At 40.4% G+C, this 17,093-nt stretch overlaps 1 protein-coding gene across 1 annotated transcript; it reads right to left on the bottom strand.

Moving 5' to 3' along the window:
- Positions 1–2,963: 2,963 nt before the first annotated feature.
- On the bottom strand, positions 2,964–16,316 carry cipcb (CLOCK-interacting pacemaker b). The gene is made up of 4 exons (XM_033649355.2): positions 15,955–16,316; positions 10,718–10,868; positions 10,469–10,632; positions 2,964–8,733 (listed from the first exon to the last, which is right to left on the bottom strand). Exons 2-4 carry the CDS (start codon positions 10,824–10,826, stop codon positions 7,753–7,755), a joined length of 1,254 nt encoding a protein of 417 aa, XP_033505246.1. The 5' UTR covers positions 10,827–10,868; positions 15,955–16,316; the 3' UTR covers positions 2,964–7,752.
- Between the last annotated feature and the right edge of the window lie 777 nt (positions 16,317–17,093).

The raw sequence follows: 17,093 nt of genomic DNA, 5'->3' as shown, positions 1-17,093 counted from the left end.
CCAAAGTTAAAGGTGCAGGTTGCCACCTAGTGTTACCAGAGGGTGTGACATCCTGATTTTAAACAACGAAAACTGGCACAAATAAAATAAAAATTAATTAATAAAAGAAAAGAAAAAAGTCAACAAAACTAGCACAAATAAAACAAAAGCTAATCAATAAAATAAAAACAAGTCAACAAAACTAGCACAAATAAAACAAAAATGTATTAATAAAACTTTTTAAAAATAAGTCTACAAAACTAGCACAAATAAAATAAAAATAATTAATAAAACTTTTTCTAAAAATAAGTCTACAAAACTAGCACAAATAAAATAAAAATAATTAATGAAACTTTTTAAAAATAAGTCTACAAAACTAGCGCAAATAAAATAAAAATAATTAATAAAACTATTTTAAAAGTAAGTCTACAAAACTAGTACAAATAAAAAAATTTATGAAATAAAAGAAAAAAGTCAACAAAACTAGCACAAATAAAACAAAAGCTAATCAATAAAATAAAAAAACAAGTCAACAAAACTAGCACAAATAAAACAAAAATGTATTGATAAAAGAAAAGAAAAAAGTCAACAAAACTAGCACAAATAAAACAAAAATGTATTGATGAAACTTTTTAAAAATAAGTCTACAAAACTAGCACAAATAAAATAAAAATAATTAATAAAACTTTAAAAATAAGTCTACAAAACTAGCACAAATAAAATAAAAATAATTAATGAAACTTTTTAAAAATAAGTCTACAAAACTAGCACAAATAAAATAAAAATAATTAATAAAACTATTTTAAAAGTAAGTCTACAAAACTAGCACAAATAAAATAAAAATAATAAATAAAACTTTTTAAAAATAAGTCAACAAAACTAGCACAAATAAAACAAAAATGTATTGATAAAAGAAAAGAAAAAAAGTCAACAAAACTAGCACAAATAAAACAAAAGCTAATCAATAAAATAAAAAACAAGTCAACAAAACTAGCACAAATAAAACAAAAATGTATTGATAAAACTTTTTAAAAATAATTCTACAAAACTAGTACAAATAAAAAAAATTAATAAAATAAAAGAAAAAAGTCAACAAAACTAGCACAAATAAAACAAAAGCTAATCAATAAAATAAAAAACAAGTCAACAAAACTAGCACAAATAAAACAAAAATGTATGGATAAAACTTTTTAAAAATAAGTCTACAAAATTAGCACAAATAAAATAAAAATAATTAATTAAACTATTTTAAAAGTAAGTCTACAAAACTAGCACAAATAAAATAAAAATAATTAATAAAACTTTTTAAAAATAACTCTACAAAACTAGCACAAATAAAAACATTAATAAAATAAAAGAAAAAATTCAACAAAACTAGCACAAATAACACAAAAGCTAATAAATAAAATAAAAAAACAAGTCAACAAAACTAGCACAAATAAAACAAAAATTAATAAAATAAAAGAAATAAGTCTACAAAACTAGCTCAGTGTGTACATGTGATGACGGTTTGGACTGATTTTCAGTTGGATCTTGATAAAGAAATGTGTCTTACAGGCCATGATTAATTATCAATATTCCACAATCATAGCTTCTCCAGTAGTGAACAATCACACCACCCAGTGGTCAAAACTGTGAACTATAATCTAAAGCCAGATCAACTTCACTCTGGATCAGAAAGTTATGGAGGCATTATTGCTTGTTGGTGAGTTAATAAATAAATGAATAAATAAATATCCATTTCCAAATACCTGAAAAATTAAAGACACTGTAGATTTAAAGTCAGTGACCACAGAAATGTTTTTATCTTTTCATTGCACTGGAACGTTGTCTCCTGATAAGTATGTACGTGTATTCTTATCAATAGGTCTTAAATATATTAATTAATTATTTTGTTTGTTTGATTATTTTCTGTGTTTGAGCAGTGGTGAAAAGAGGCTGTAGCCAATGGGAGGAATTCTCTTCTTCGCTTTTTCTTATAATTTTGAAGCAAAGATGCAACAATTAGTCGATCAGTTGATCAGTCGATTGAAAGAAAATTAAAGAAACTAAAACTATTTTGATAAACCATTGTTTCAGTCATTTTTCAAGCAAAAGCATTTAACGTTTGCTGCTCCAAGCTTCAGAAATGTGAGATTTGCTGTTTTTCTTCATCATGTATGAAGTTATAAATGATCAGCTGAGTTTTGGACTGTTTGTTTGACAGAAGAAGCAACTTGAAAACGTCACGCTGGACTCTGAAAATAATCGTTAGTTGCAGCTCTATTTTTAGTACCTTTATTTGAAACCTTTATTTAAAGGCTGTGCACCCACACAGGTGTCCTCCTGTCTTATTCTGGCTGATTAGACCTCCATACTGAAAAATAATTCTCCTGTCGTCTGTTGTGACATTTTCCTTCATATGACATCTGCAGTGTCCCACCAAAGACCTTAATCTGATATCTCACTGCCAATTATTTAACAAGATCCCCTAATTAAGGCCTATTTGAGGGGAAGTGCACTGAGATCAGACCGTTAATCCTCTGTATGTTAACACATGTACAGAGTAGAGTGTAGAACAAATACTGTGTCTACCACACATACATTTTGACTTGTGGGTATTTATAACAGGCAGATTGAGTTCTAAAAATGTAAAGAATAAACATCCCGATCATTTGACAGCAGAGGAAAAGAGGCATCATAAGCTTTATAATCTCGTGTTTGCAGATCCACACATCATTCAGTGTCTGTGTCGTCCATTTGTACACGAGATGTTTTTAACCACTCACTTTCTCTGTTTGCTGGTGTGATGAGAGGTGTGTGGAAAACTCCAAAAATAATCATCTCAGTCTTCCTTCTTCTCACCTCTATCCAAGATTCAAAACTTGAGGCTCCTCCTCATGTAAACGTCTGATCGGACTTAATAAACTCATCATGCAGTCGCAATAATTCAGCCTAATATAAATGTAAAATGAGGCGTTTAACATCAAACCCGACAGACATTGTTTCTTTGGAATGACATTTATTACACCAGCGATGAGCCTCTAATGTAAATGTACAAAAATAACCCTAAAGCATGTTACAGCAAAACCTCTTCATCATAGTTTACTGTTCTTTGATTGATACTGAAGCATTATTATTTATGACAAGTCCCAAACTGCAAAGCATGAAACAGATGTTTTGGTTAAGTCCCATTACATTTATATTTTTAGAACTGAAAAATGATTGCCAGCGAGCCAGAATACATCCAATCTCGAGCCAGAATACATACAATCCACTGAAGTGTTTCCACCACACTTCCTGTTTCACATAAAAATAACCCCAGTAATTATCTGGGGTGATAATTATTTTGTCCATTTCAAGTGAAACATTTTCATTAAACAATCAAAATCCTTTCACAAACATTTTCAGCATCTTTAAAATGAAATGAGGCCGACATTTAGATAAAAACTCACACACTTTACAGTGTTGAAAAATTACAAGTGTCTGACTGTACAAGCAAAACTAGTCTTTACTCCTCGTCAGTTAACGCCTGGGTTATAAAGTTGAACCTAAAAAAAAACTGCACTCACATAACATGATGTCACAATGACAGCAATAACAACCATGACACAGCGTGGAGCATATAGAAACACAGACTTATGGTTTGATACAGTTCAGTCCCGTAAACTGAGCCCAGCTTTACAGTGAGCTGATGGCAGCCGCTCTCTAATGAATTCATGTGCTACGGTAGCAACTGATGGCAGCAAAGAAGGAACCCTCCTACAGAAGAAAGTCACGACTGGTGTTGTTGTGCTATTTTCAGCCAAAACTCCACTGACGTTTGATATTTCTGTTCCAGTATCAGGACAAGATCTAATTTCCGCAGATCATCAGATTGTGGACCTTTTAAGGAGCAGTGTGTAGGATTTAGTGGCATCTAGCAACAGCCAGATAAAACCTCTCCCATGTGCCAAGCATTAGCTCCTGGTTAGAATTCCTCCAGTATTCATTGTTAAGGATATTTTTAAGTGGGAGTCAAATTATCCACAGGTGTCTCCTCCTCTCGAAAAGAAACGGATCAGGTGATTAAAACCAGTAAAAACACTTAATAAGGCAGTTTGAGGTTTCACATGAGTGACACCTGCTAATGTGCGCTCACCTTATTTCTCTGATAGCTTAAGATCCAGCTGTTTAGGAGGATTTTAACCTGGAGCCGAATCGTCCGTAAATGTCTCTTCCTCTCCAAAACAAACAGACCGGAGGATTTTAACTGGTGAAAATCTGTTCTTCCACTGCAGTCCAGCTTATCACAGAGGGGCTGCCGACTATGGCGGCTGATACAGAAATGTCAATGCACGCTGCAACATGGCAGACTCTATAGACAAGGACCGGCTCCCCGTGTAGATATATAAACGGCAAATTCTATGGTAACAAAAACACAATGACTCTTATTTACCAGTTATTATACACTAAAGAAAGCGTACTTATTAGGGCTGGGCGATATGTCCTGACAATTATATCCCGGTATTTTCAGGCTATATCGCGATACACAATATATATATATCTTGATATTTTTAAACATCCTAAAAGCACTTCATTAATGCTAGAACAGTGACGAAATCAAACATTACAATATTTCAGTATTTCTGACCAAATACCCTCTCTGATACACAAAAAGCATCCTCAGAAAATATTAAAACAATTTGATTTGTGATCAATAATGATCAATAATGTGGATATAACGACTACGTGGGCTAAGGCAAGTGTTAATACACATAAAAAGTCTGGTAAGTTGATAGATTTTCATCACTTTACCGTAATTGAGCCTTTAGTACGAGGAGGAAAACCCCCACAAATGATGCCATATCATGATGATATCCAAAATCTAGGACGATATATATAGTCTTATATCTCGATAACGATATAATATCTTCATACTGCCCAGCTCTAATACTTATTATGTTTTATTCATGTCAATGTATCCCCCTAAATCCTGCACACTGGACCTTTAAGATGGAATAATATTGACATAAATTCTAAGAACATAGTGCGGTTTTTGCATCTGATTGAGAAGGAATTGGTCGACAAAAGTTTGAATGATCACATCAAATATTATTACACAGTTAAAGACACAGAATATGAAAAAACATGCGAAACTGCTCGTAATTAAAATAAAAAATAAGTGTTAGGCATGGCTGTCCTATAGGAATAGTATGTATACACTGGTAGTGTGCTTACGATGCCTCTCAATGCACTTCAAGTAATTTAAAAAGACTCGCAGTCTGCCTCAAAGGTGCTACCATAGCTGCCGAAATTATTTTAGTGCAAATGCAAAATTCTGTGACATACACTGGGTTTGGATATTAAGGCCATAATTTAATTACAAACATACAAAAAGTTCATATCAAGCATCACAAAGCTCCACAACTGTTCCTAATTTGGACAACGCAATTGTTTCTTTAAACTCAGGAGGCCCAAACTTGAGCTGGTCTCCATCACTCCATGGTTGTCTTAGTGGTTCACAAAACGAATATGTCATACAGGCGAAAACAGACAAATCCTCAACAAAAAGTCAGACAATATTGCCACGTTAAATTACATCCGAGTATATAAAAAACACACATGAAACAAATGGCAGAGCTCATACAAAAGTTACTGATAAATATGGTTGCACTATAGGAAGCACCCTCTACAGTGGGATGTTATCAGGAAGCATCTAAATGCCTAAGAGCTTCACTTCTAGCCACTTTGTATTACAGCTGCCATCAACATGATGGGAATGCTAAACTTAAAACAGTCAACGTGCCAAATCTTCCACATCAAGTTTAAAACGCAGCGGGAACTGAAAGACACTTGAGGCATGTTTGTCTATTTAAAGATGCTGACTGGCAGGCGGCCCTGGACAACATTCAACGTCACATGAGATCATTCCTGTACGCCTGTCATCGTAATCGTCGATTTTACACAATTGTAGCTGCTGCGTGAAATAATTTAGATTATGTACACTCTTTGACTGTTAGCTGGATGTCTGGTGAGCAACACGTCAGTATCAGTGGAGCATAGATGAGAGGACTACCATGAATGATGCAAACGACAGAAACGTCAACCTTATTCAGGTAATGTAGTGAAACATTCTGTTTTCACGACGAGTAGTACGCTGATGTTTTTCAGTTTTACATGAGAACACCTTGTCATGCACTGGTAAAGTTTACAGGTCCAGTCTTGGAGTTTTAATCAAGCTCTCTGATTCGGAGCTTGTACTGTGCATTTCAAAAGAGCTTGGTATTCATCCACTGCTTCATGCTTTGGATCCAAATCTCTCAGGGTCTTGATTGCCAATGAGCAGAAGATTTCTGTGCAGCAGAAAGGCAGCTTCAGAGGAAAAGATGTAGTCAGGCTCAGTATGGCACAACAGTGAGTTGTGGCTATGGCCCCGTTCGACTGTAGGTCCCCAACACACCGAGCCGACAGCTGGTGACCAGGCAGCGCTTAGAATGTGTGGCCGACCATCGCGCATGTGTCCTTCACTGATGGCGCCAGTTGACCTTATCTGCGGCTGTCTGGATGATTAAGCTTGTTGATGATTAAGCAATTAGCAAGAGGTATCAGTGACCTTGCAAATCTGTGATTTTGCTGATTTAACGGGGTTTCTTCCAATTTTTCACTTCTGTTCTTTTCCCACAAGCTAAAGACTGAGGGCTGACCTGAATGCTTCAAAGCTTCACTTGGTGTGGTAATAAACGTCTAAATCAGTACTTGCATGCTTTGTTTTGTTTTTTCACCAGTAAGGACAAAGAAAAGGTGACATGAATTGTGAATGTTTATCTGTGTAAAGCACCTGCTTTTCATTTAGTGATGCAGCCCGACCCACAGTGTTCAAGTTATTAATAACTTAAAGAAACACTGCGTGCAATAGTCCACCTTCCACCCTCTCTACCTCTCCCACACACAGCAGCACTATGTCCTTTCAAGGCTGGGTTGGGTTCGGGTGGTTGATTAGCATATATAAATACGCCCCCAGGACCTGTTGCATGATATAGAAGCTTTGAATAGTCACAGGTAATTATAACAGAAGCTTTGAAGGCCCAAAAATGGCATTCAGGACAGCACTACTACAGACTGCTAGCCGACAACGTCAAGGTGCAGCAAAGCAAAGTGTCCACTGAAACTTTTTTAAGGTGGTAAACCCATATTCTCAGTTCACAATCTGAGCACACTGGATTCTGAGCTATATTTACGAGTTCTGTGGCAAAAAAATGGTAATTTAGTTTGTTGGTAAAGATTCTCAGTCATCCAGGTCATGATAATCTTGACTGTTACATCGTAGTTAACTGGACTTGCTTGGCAGAACAGAAGAAGCCTCTTAGATGAGAGGTGCAATGTCCAGTTGCCTAGGATACAGCACTTAAGGTAGTCTAGTCTACTTTGCTTCTCTTTCCATGATGTTCCTGGATTATAAACACAGACTGCTGACTAAAATATGACCTCTCACATAAGCACAAAACGTGTGCACACTGGGAGTCAACTGGCCACCAGCTGCAGTCTTATGAGTTTAAGTGCAGGACGTGAGTGCAACAAAAAGTCTTCATCTGCACTAATTCTTCGAGGTCAGCTTGGTGTGTCAGGGCCCTGAGGCAGCCTGCAGCCAAAATGTAGGCCACAGCTCACTGTGTGAGAGAGTCTGAGGGTGGGTGTGTATTGTGGAGCACATTACTCTCGGTCCATCTGTCTCTATACAGTCCAGCCCCCCCGACCCTGGTCTGCCTTTCCCCATCTCAGTCTAAAGGATTAGTGCCCAGCACTAGACTAGGTCTAATCTGCCTTTAAGCTGGTCTGAGCAGCTCTCTCCCTCTCCTTCTCCCCGTCTTCCTCCTGAAGACTGGCCTGCAGCTTTACAAAGATGCTGGTGTCACCGCTACACAGAGCCTGAAGGAAGAGGTCTGTGTGCTCTTTTAGCCGGTCTAGGTCGCCCTGGGTGCGTCGGTTCAGCCTGTGGAGCTCCTTGGTGCGCAGTGCAATGTCCAGCAGGCCTGATTTGCTCAGGATGTTGTAAGTGTTGCAGAAGCGCTTCCTCTTGGTATCAGCATCACTGTCACTGTGGTTATATTGTTCTAGTGAGCTGTTGTCCTGGATGACCATCCGGGTATCAGGGCCAGTGGTGTGAGTAACAGACAGGGAGGTGGAAAACTCTGCCTGGCTGACAGCTGATGAAGGCCTCTCCCTGGCAGGACTACTGCTGGCCCTGGTTTCTGTTGTGGGCAGAGAGAGTCGGCTCTGGAGCAGAGGGAACGTGGTGCTGGGGGTAGCAGGAAGACTGGGAGTGGTTGAGCCAGAGTTACTGGCACCACCACACAGATTTTTCTGCTGCTTCTCTTTCGGACAGTGTTCCCGGTGGGTGGACATCAAGCTACTACCCTTCTCTGACCCAGAAGAGGAGGAGGTGCTGGAGAAAGACGAGGAACCAGTTCCTCTCCCTGAGGAACTGGAGCTGTCTCCAGGATGTGGAGCGATCTTGGGGTAGGATTTCAGGATTGGAAGATACTTCTTAGGGCGTCTGTGTCTAGATGAGGCTTCTTTGGAGGCGGGTGAAGCTTGACGAGAGACTACAGGCTGAAGGAAGACCACTTGAGGCTGCTGGACAACAGGCTGGACAACAGGCTGGACAACAGGTTGGACAACAGGTTGGACAACAGGTTGGACAACAGGCTGGACAACAGGTTGGACAACAGGCTGAACCACCTCCACTGTAGGACTGAACCCCCAGGGCTTCAGAGCAGGAGGATTATCTGGAGGCTACAAGGGGAACAAAGTCAAAATTGAGCGTTTTGAAAACAGGCAGATCCCACAAGCACTTGCCTGTTTTACATGTTTCTTTTTCATTGTTTGGGACACAATGAAAAATAATTTTAAAAATGTGGGAAAATGTTCTTATTGAATTATTTAAACTGTATTCATCCACCACACAATTCAACACTTCTCTGGTGACGACATGTGCTAAAATCATAAAACACAGAATTCAGAAAAATGAAAACAAATTTCATGGGGGTCCTATTCATTATTTGTACTTGACATACAACTCCTATTATCAGTACTTTTAAGAATTCTAAGACATTTTCTGATGGTTAACTGTCAGTATTATTAGCACCAACGCCCACACACTTTTGTCATGGCCACATAGCAACCCAGTCAGTTGTTATCAGATAACTAATCCTCCTTATATCCGACCACACGTTCAACCTGCGTCAGATCCATTCATGAAACAGCTGTCACAGGACAGTCTCAGGTCATGATCATTATCAGAGACTCCTGTTAAAACGTAGAGTTACATTACATAAATATCACATAAAGCTTAATTTTAATTCCTCTTCACCTCTCAGTGCTTCGCTCAGTCGCTTGCTGACCTTTACGTTCATGCTTTCCACTTCCCGCTCTTGATCTCCGGAGGCACAAAAATAACTTTTGTACTCCGATATCTCTAAATTAATTTCCATGTCTAATAGGGATGTCTGATCACCCCAGTTCATGGGAGGGTCAGATGATGTGTACCAACATAGCTCATTCATTCAGGCAAACTGCACACACAGGTTACACCTAAACTGTGTCTGTAATAATGAGTATAACTAGTACCAATGTTATATACTCAACAATAAATACAGCTTGAACCACACACTGTGGCACTGACAATTCTAACAGAAACCTAAAATTGAGTTGTTTAAACAGAAATAGAAAGCTGCATTGCAGTGATATGGTGGAAATATGGCATCTAATTTATTCATTCATAAATTCATTTTTCTTAACCCCTTATCCCGTTAGGGGTTGCCAGGGGACTGGAGACTTTTCAAGCTGATGTTGAGCGACAGGCAGGGTTCACCCTGGACAGGTCACCAGACTATCACAGGGCTGACACATAGAGACAGACAACCATTCACACTCACATTCACACCTACGGACAATTTAGAGTCAGCAGTTAACCTGCATGTCTTTGTACTGTGGGAGGAAGCTGGAGCATCTGGAGGAAACCCAAATGCAAACGGATTAAAGGCTGATTAACTGATTAAAAGTTAAACTAAACTGGTCTGCTTAGCAAACTGTTTGAAGCCAAAAGTCATAAAAACTTGATTATCCCAAAAGGGAAACATAAATGAAGTAAACATCATTTATGGTTTTCACAGTCTGATCTTTAATTTTTAATGAAATCTGACTTTCATTTTGAGCAAGTCAACTTTACTCTTCCGTCTCTGCTGTTGGTCAGCCAAGTAGTGTTGACCCTTTGTGAATGGTCAGTCTTTTTTTGGCGACTCAATCCAGGCAGCTGTGACTGGACTGTGAAAATCTATTTCAGCTAAATGCAGGCACAACAAAACTGGACCACAGCTTTCCTGTTCAGACCTGCTAGTATCATTGCCTGAGGTTAAAAGGTTGAGAGCTGAGCCTGAGTGGAGGCGGGGAACAAGTCCATCCACACAGATCAAGTTTTAAGCTTCACAGACTTTTAGGGTTGAGGATTTGCTGTGTAGCAGCTGGGTACCTGCTTGAGAAGGACGTTGTTCATGATGATCATGGGGGAGAGGCTGGAGTAGGAGCCTCCCACCACAGCCAGCTGAGAGGTCTGTGGTCCATGTTGTACAACAGGGCGGGGTGAATCCTCCGAGTCTGTGGTGTCCATGGTGCTCATGTGCTCCGAGCTTGCATCTAAAGACCAGGAAGAAGTGTAAGTGCAGTGAAGTGATATCATATTATCTAAGTATGTAAAACTGTGGCAAAAGCAAGGTTGAACCTGAGAACCCAGAGTCTCTCTCTGAGTCAGTGCGGGAGCCTCCAGACTTCATGATGCGTGGTCTGTTTGCTGTCCTTGAGTGAACCTCTGCCTTCCTCTTGGTGCTCATCTCCTTCCTGCTGTACTGACAATATCGTTGGCTCAACAGCAACTACATCAAAAATGACAGAATGTGTAGTTGTATACTTATTTACACTGCTCAGCCAAAACATTACAACCACTGACAGGTGAAGTGAACGACATTGATCATCTTGTGACCTAGCAATGTTCGGTTGGGAAACCTTGAGTCCTGGCATCCATGTGGATGCCACTTGACACACGTCACCCACCCGTTAAAGCATCTGTAGGACCTCATAACACACATGATGACTCCAACGCCCTGGTGCGAGACACCACAGAAGTCCTGTGTCCATGCCTCACCAGATTAGAGCCAAGTCAGGCCTAAGGGATCCCTGACATGGGTCTTGGGTAACTCTGGGATACCTGCACATCCCCTCGATGCTTGATCAGATTGGTGTCTGGAGAATTTGGAGGCCAGGGAATGCCTTGAGCTCTTTGTCATGTTCCTCAGGCCATTTCTGAGCAGTTTTTGTGGTGTGGCACAGCGCACTGTCCTGCCATCTGGGAACACGGTTACCATGAGGAGGTGTACTTGGTCTGCAAAGGTGTTTGGGTGGGTGGTGCGTGTCAAGAGGCATCCCGGTAGAGCACTGCATTGTAACAAGATTAGCAATGTCGTTCACTTGGCTGATCGGTGTACAAAATCAACGCAAAAGCTGAAAGGTTCAGTTAGAGCTGGGCAGCATGTCTATATCGTGCCATGGTCATATGTTAGTTATTTCAATATTGTAAAACAACCACCTCTTCCTTCTGACAGGCTGCATTAACGTCACACTTTGTCAGACGTTACTTGACAGTTCTAGGTGAGTGTAATGAACAACGAAAGTCTATCATATTACCTGTTTTGCCATCAATTTTTTCAGTAACAACAACCACACTCCCCTACTTTTTTTATTATCAATACAGCTGAATAAAAACACCAAACATCATAGCTATTATTAGGGATGGGCATCAATTTTCGATTATCAATGATTGATTGTTAAGGCTTTTGATCGATCACAAATAATTCTGATCGATAGTCGCAGTGTTTCCCCTACAATGCCTGGCATAGGTCCGGCGAGCCGCCGTGCCAACGAGACCCCCCGCCCGGCGAGTCGCCGTACCAACGATACCCTTTCGCCCGGCTAGCGCAGCGGCTTGACGGGCCTACAAGACCCCCGCCGGACCTATGCCAGGCAAAAAAAATCAGAAACAGACAGAGGCTCTCATCGCTCTCCAAAGCCTCGGCGGCTTCCCTTGAGGCCTCTGAAAACACTACGCCATTGAAAGACGGAGGTTTTGCTGAAAACTGAAGCCTGTAACCTCTTGCTGGCAACGGTTGTAAACACCCACGGGTGAACTGCGCATGCGCGCCATTCTTCCTCTTTGGTTTGGGGGCTTGAAGCTCAAAACTGGGGCAGCTGCGCTCTCTTGCGGCGACAGTCTGCACTGCACTCTTTTGTTTTCTCTCTTTTGAAATACTCGCTTATCAATTAATCGATAATTGATCGTTAATTTTTTTGATGATCAAATAATGAATTTTGATCGTTTGCCCATCCCTAGCTATTATAAACAAAATATTGTCAAACTGATGATATTGACGTTGAAGGGGAACACCTCCTTAACTTAATTAAGAATTCCAATGTGTTACTTCCATGGCGTAGGAAAGTTTAATCAATATTTGTAAACACAAGGGTAAAAAGTCTGGAGCTCCTCCATAGACAAGGAATACCTGTAATGTTTGAAGATTTATAGTTAAAGATGATGGTCTGACCTATCTGACGTTTCTGCTGTATCTATTTTATGTAATGTGTTGCGTCTTTTATAAACCAAATCTACTGGCATGGCATGGAACAATGTACTGCAGTGGACGGAGGCCACAGCAAAATGTATTTCTGACACCTACAATAATCAATAAGAGCTATGTGAAAGCTATATTTCAATATTTTCTCCGTTTTACCTAACACACTTACTGATCGACACTGTGGTAGACCAACAACTCAGTGTCTTGCTAAGGTTAATTACTGTTTTTGTCAATGGCTTTAGTTCCCTGTTGGAAGGGCCGTGAAAATGTTCTGAATATTGCAAACACTTAAACTGTTATAGATTTTTTTGGTGGGCCTTTTAAAGATGGCTTAAGACTATTGAAGCAGTATTTGCTTAGCGCTGTTTGAGTTTATGTATGTAATGCAAGGATTTTCTGCCAGGGGGTTATTGTAAATAAACATTGTGATTCGGCCTTTACTCAGAACATTCCCCTGAGTGCTCTCACTTGAGTGTGATAACATGGAAATGAATAATCCGTTTATGAGGCTTATCCTGGTCATGATCATATTTGGGATATGGTATTTACGTGAGCACGGAGTAATCAGGTTATTCATCTTCCCTGTGTACATCTCGGTGTCAGAGTACTCAAGCTAGCACATTTGGGTTTATCATGACCAAAATATGATGTTTACATATTCCAACACATAAATGGAAAACTCCAAATACCTGATCATGATCAAGTCATCCATGCCCATGTAAACGCACTCTCATCAATAACATCTTTCCCAATTCACTGTCTATGGAGCAGCTCCAGCCTTGATATTCTATGACAGTGATACTCAACTTGAGGCCTGTGTGGCCTTTTGACAATGAAAATTAACTGATTCACACTGGAATTTCTTGTACTTCTAATATAAATAAGGTGCCAGAGTGTGTACAAAAGCATCAATACAGAGCTTGTTTATATAAAAGTAAAGGGCCAGGGGAGGATCCCTCGAACCCCACAGCAGAGGTCTGGGCTAATTATTTATATATTGATCCTTAATGTTTATTTATTAACTTGTCCCTGGCCTCCTGTCATTTTGCAAAAGTGGCCCCCAGGCAAAGCAGACTAAGTATCCCTGCCATATAACTAGGGCTGCCCCTTGGAAGTTGGAGATTCAAACTGTCAGTCGGAGATCCCTCAGTTGACTGAGAATGCTTCAAGACGAGCAGTTGTTTTTGTGCAGTGTGCTTCTGGGGACATTTTGGTCCCCACATTTTGCTGCGACGTGAGCACTCTTGACTTTCACGCTACTGGTAGAGTCAGCTGCGGACGTGATGCAGCAGCATCGAGGAGGATAAACTTTCCACCGTAAGTCAACGATTTAACATTATCTGCTCTCCCCTGCTGAGTAGGGGTGAATCTGAAGCTCACGGGTACTTCATACGACACAGTCTTTGACTTTTGTTTGATATCTAATGTCGGCAAAAAATGTCGCACATTCCCAATCCATCGTTAGCACAGTTAGCTTGTTTACTATATTACATGGATGAGTCACACTCAGTATGTTTACATGCACAGTTAAGTCCAGCTATGGTTACAGCTCAACTAGGCCATATAATTGGACAACTGACCTTGTCCCAGTATACAAGCAGGGGTCGAGGTATGTCCAACTCCACTTCAATAGGTGGCAATATGCCCCCTTTCAGTTTTTAGTATAGGAGCTTTTTTCGGTTGACCTACTATGTCACAGACCAAACAATAAGCATCATCCAGCTGTTCCGCCACTTTTTGAAAGTGTTTTCCTCCCATCCATATATTTAAAAGTATTGAACTCTTTCAGCCACCACAGCATGAAATGTGTCTCCTCATCTGTCTGAAAATTAGGGCTGCCAATAACGATTATTTTCATTGTCGACTAATCTGTCGATTATTTCTTCGATTAGTCGACTAATCATTTTATCGAAAAATGTGTTAAAATGTTGAAAAATGTCGGTCTGTCTCGCCCAAACCCCAAAATTACGTCATCTAATGTCTTGTTTCGTACTCACACCAAGAGGTTTTAGTTCACTGTCTCGGGAGAGTGTGTAAAGCTGCCAATATCTGAACCTAAGAAGCTGCAGTAAGAGTATTTTGGGGTACTTTTATAGTACTTTTCTATGAAAAATGACTCAAACCGATTAGTCGACTACTAAAATAGTCACCAATTATTTTAACGGTCGATTAATCATCGATTAGTCGACTAATTGTGGCAGCCCTACTGAAAATACATGGCTCTAGATGCTGATTTCACCATGTTGTTATGGACTTCTTCTTCTATTATGCATTAAAATGGTATTCGACTTCCAGGTTGAAAACTGTGGAGCATGTGCAGAGCGCCTAGGCCAGTTTGGGTCTGACTGACTGTATACATGCAGGAGTAATTTGACTTTCAAATCACATTATCTGGGTGTGTTATCTCGACTTTGAGAGATCCAATTTAGTACGATTTCAGTCAGACTAGCACATTTACATATATTTTAAAAGCCTGGTTGGACTTACACAATAACTCAATTTTCTCTGTCATGTAAACGTAGTGACTGAACGTCCCGCTGAGCGTCTTTATTTTTATTTTTTTAAGATTATTTTTCTGGCTTTTAGCCGTTATTAGATAGAACTGTCCAAGCAGAAGGAGAGAAAGAGGGGTGGCGCACAGCAAGGGGCCGCGGCAGGGACATCACCCCTGCACATGGGACACCCACCTGCTCACAAAGCCATCGGGCGCCCCCCACTGAGCCCATTTAAAATGTGATATTGAAAAAAAAAACAACAACCCCAAAAGCATCAAATTTTCGTATTCACAATGGTCAAACTCTCAGTGGGTACAGCCCTACCTATGACGTCACACATTTGAGTTTCAGCACTGTCGCACACTAGTTTGTGCAACTGTGAAAGTGTTGTTTATGTTCACTAATATTTTTGAACTGTCTGAGACCTTAGGTATAACATGTATGAATTTTGAAAACAGGTGAAGTTCCCCTTTAAAACATTAACTTAGCCAACAATGTAAATATACAGTCACTTGCTAACATTAGATTTTGTTAGTATGCGGCTAATGTATGTTAAAAATTACCACAAATCCATTCTGCATGACATTTAGAGGTGACGTTACCTTATTAACTGGGGCAACATTTGATTTAAGACATCCTAACGTTAGCTAACTAGCTAACACAACTGAACACACAATAAAAGTTAGCTCTTTTTTTTTAGCTAACATTAGCATGCGTTAACGTTACGCGCTAACGGTTAAATGACATGCTAACGTTAGATCGATAGCAGACACGTAGTAGTCACGCAGTTAACGTCACAAAAACACCACAAGACGTTTGAGAAACACAAAAGAATTTGCCTGAGTTACGTTGTCCTCGGTTAAGTCCCACCGACGCTGACTTTAAAGCGGAGGGGAGACGTGCTTGTAGCCGGGTCGAGGTGTCTGCTGTCTCGGAGACTTCAGTACCTCGGTGTGGTCGCTGCTGCTGCTGCCGCCCAGCTACGTTGACTAGAACTCGGTGTTCCACGGTACAATACACGAGACACGCCGCCCCTCCCCTGTCCGCTCCGTCACATGCGGAGCACGGTGGCAAAAACAGCCGTTAACCGTCGCAGTTTAATTGTCTCCCGGTGGCGTCAAAACGGAAAGTGGACTACAGACAGACAGTGGGCTTTCACTCACCTAACGCCAATTGTTCCCGGGCGGCGGAGGACACAAACGACAGGGTATTAGATACAGACACTCTGCCATATTTGGAAGTTCGGGGCGTGGCGCTGTCTGGAGTACCGGCCACGTCACAGCTACACCCGCCCACTTGGTAGATTTCCTGGCTTCTGATTGGCCCGCGCAGCCAGCAGCTGAAAAACGTGACCGCTGCAAATGTGTGGCAAGTTGAGGACATTGTGTTCGCTGTGTGCACAGTTAGGGGGTGTACTGTACAGTGCAGGCATCTCAAATGTACTGTCGGGGAATCCAGTGACGTGAGGCCGGGAGCGTAATGTACTGGTGTGTTACATAACAGGCTGGCTGGCCCACAGCTAACCCAAGCAGAGCAAGTCTTCTCTGCTGCATGTTTAAAGTAAACAAAACACTGCCCATCAGAACAAAACGTTCTCACGTGGATGTATCCTGCTCTTAACCACATTAATATTACTCATACATGCCTGCAAGAAGAAAAAAAATGGAGGATGAGTCTGCAGAGAGAAATGGGACATGGAGAAATAAGCACAGCTTTATAGGCCTGTCACACACTAAAAGAGAATGCTCCAGAAAACTGAAAGCAGTTCATCACATCTCTTTCTGGCACTCATTTGAAACCTATCAAACAACTCTGATTAAGTCATACTGTTTCATGAATGCTATCTCATCACTTCACAGTTGTCCGGCAAGTCTGATCATCCTGTTGTGTGAAATACCAAATGAGGAAGCTTAGCTGTTGAATCCAGCCACACCTCTATCATCCCACATGTCTGTGAATGCAAAACACATCAGTGTGC

The sequence above is a fragment of the Epinephelus lanceolatus genome, chromosome 13, assembly GCF_041903045.1.
Source record: "Epinephelus lanceolatus isolate andai-2023 chromosome 13, ASM4190304v1, whole genome shotgun sequence".
NCBI classification, from domain to species: domain Eukaryota; kingdom Metazoa; phylum Chordata; class Actinopteri; order Perciformes; family Serranidae; genus Epinephelus; species Epinephelus lanceolatus.
The sequence above is the reverse complement of the archived record's forward strand: the minus strand, read 5'-3'. Positions and strand labels throughout refer to the sequence as shown.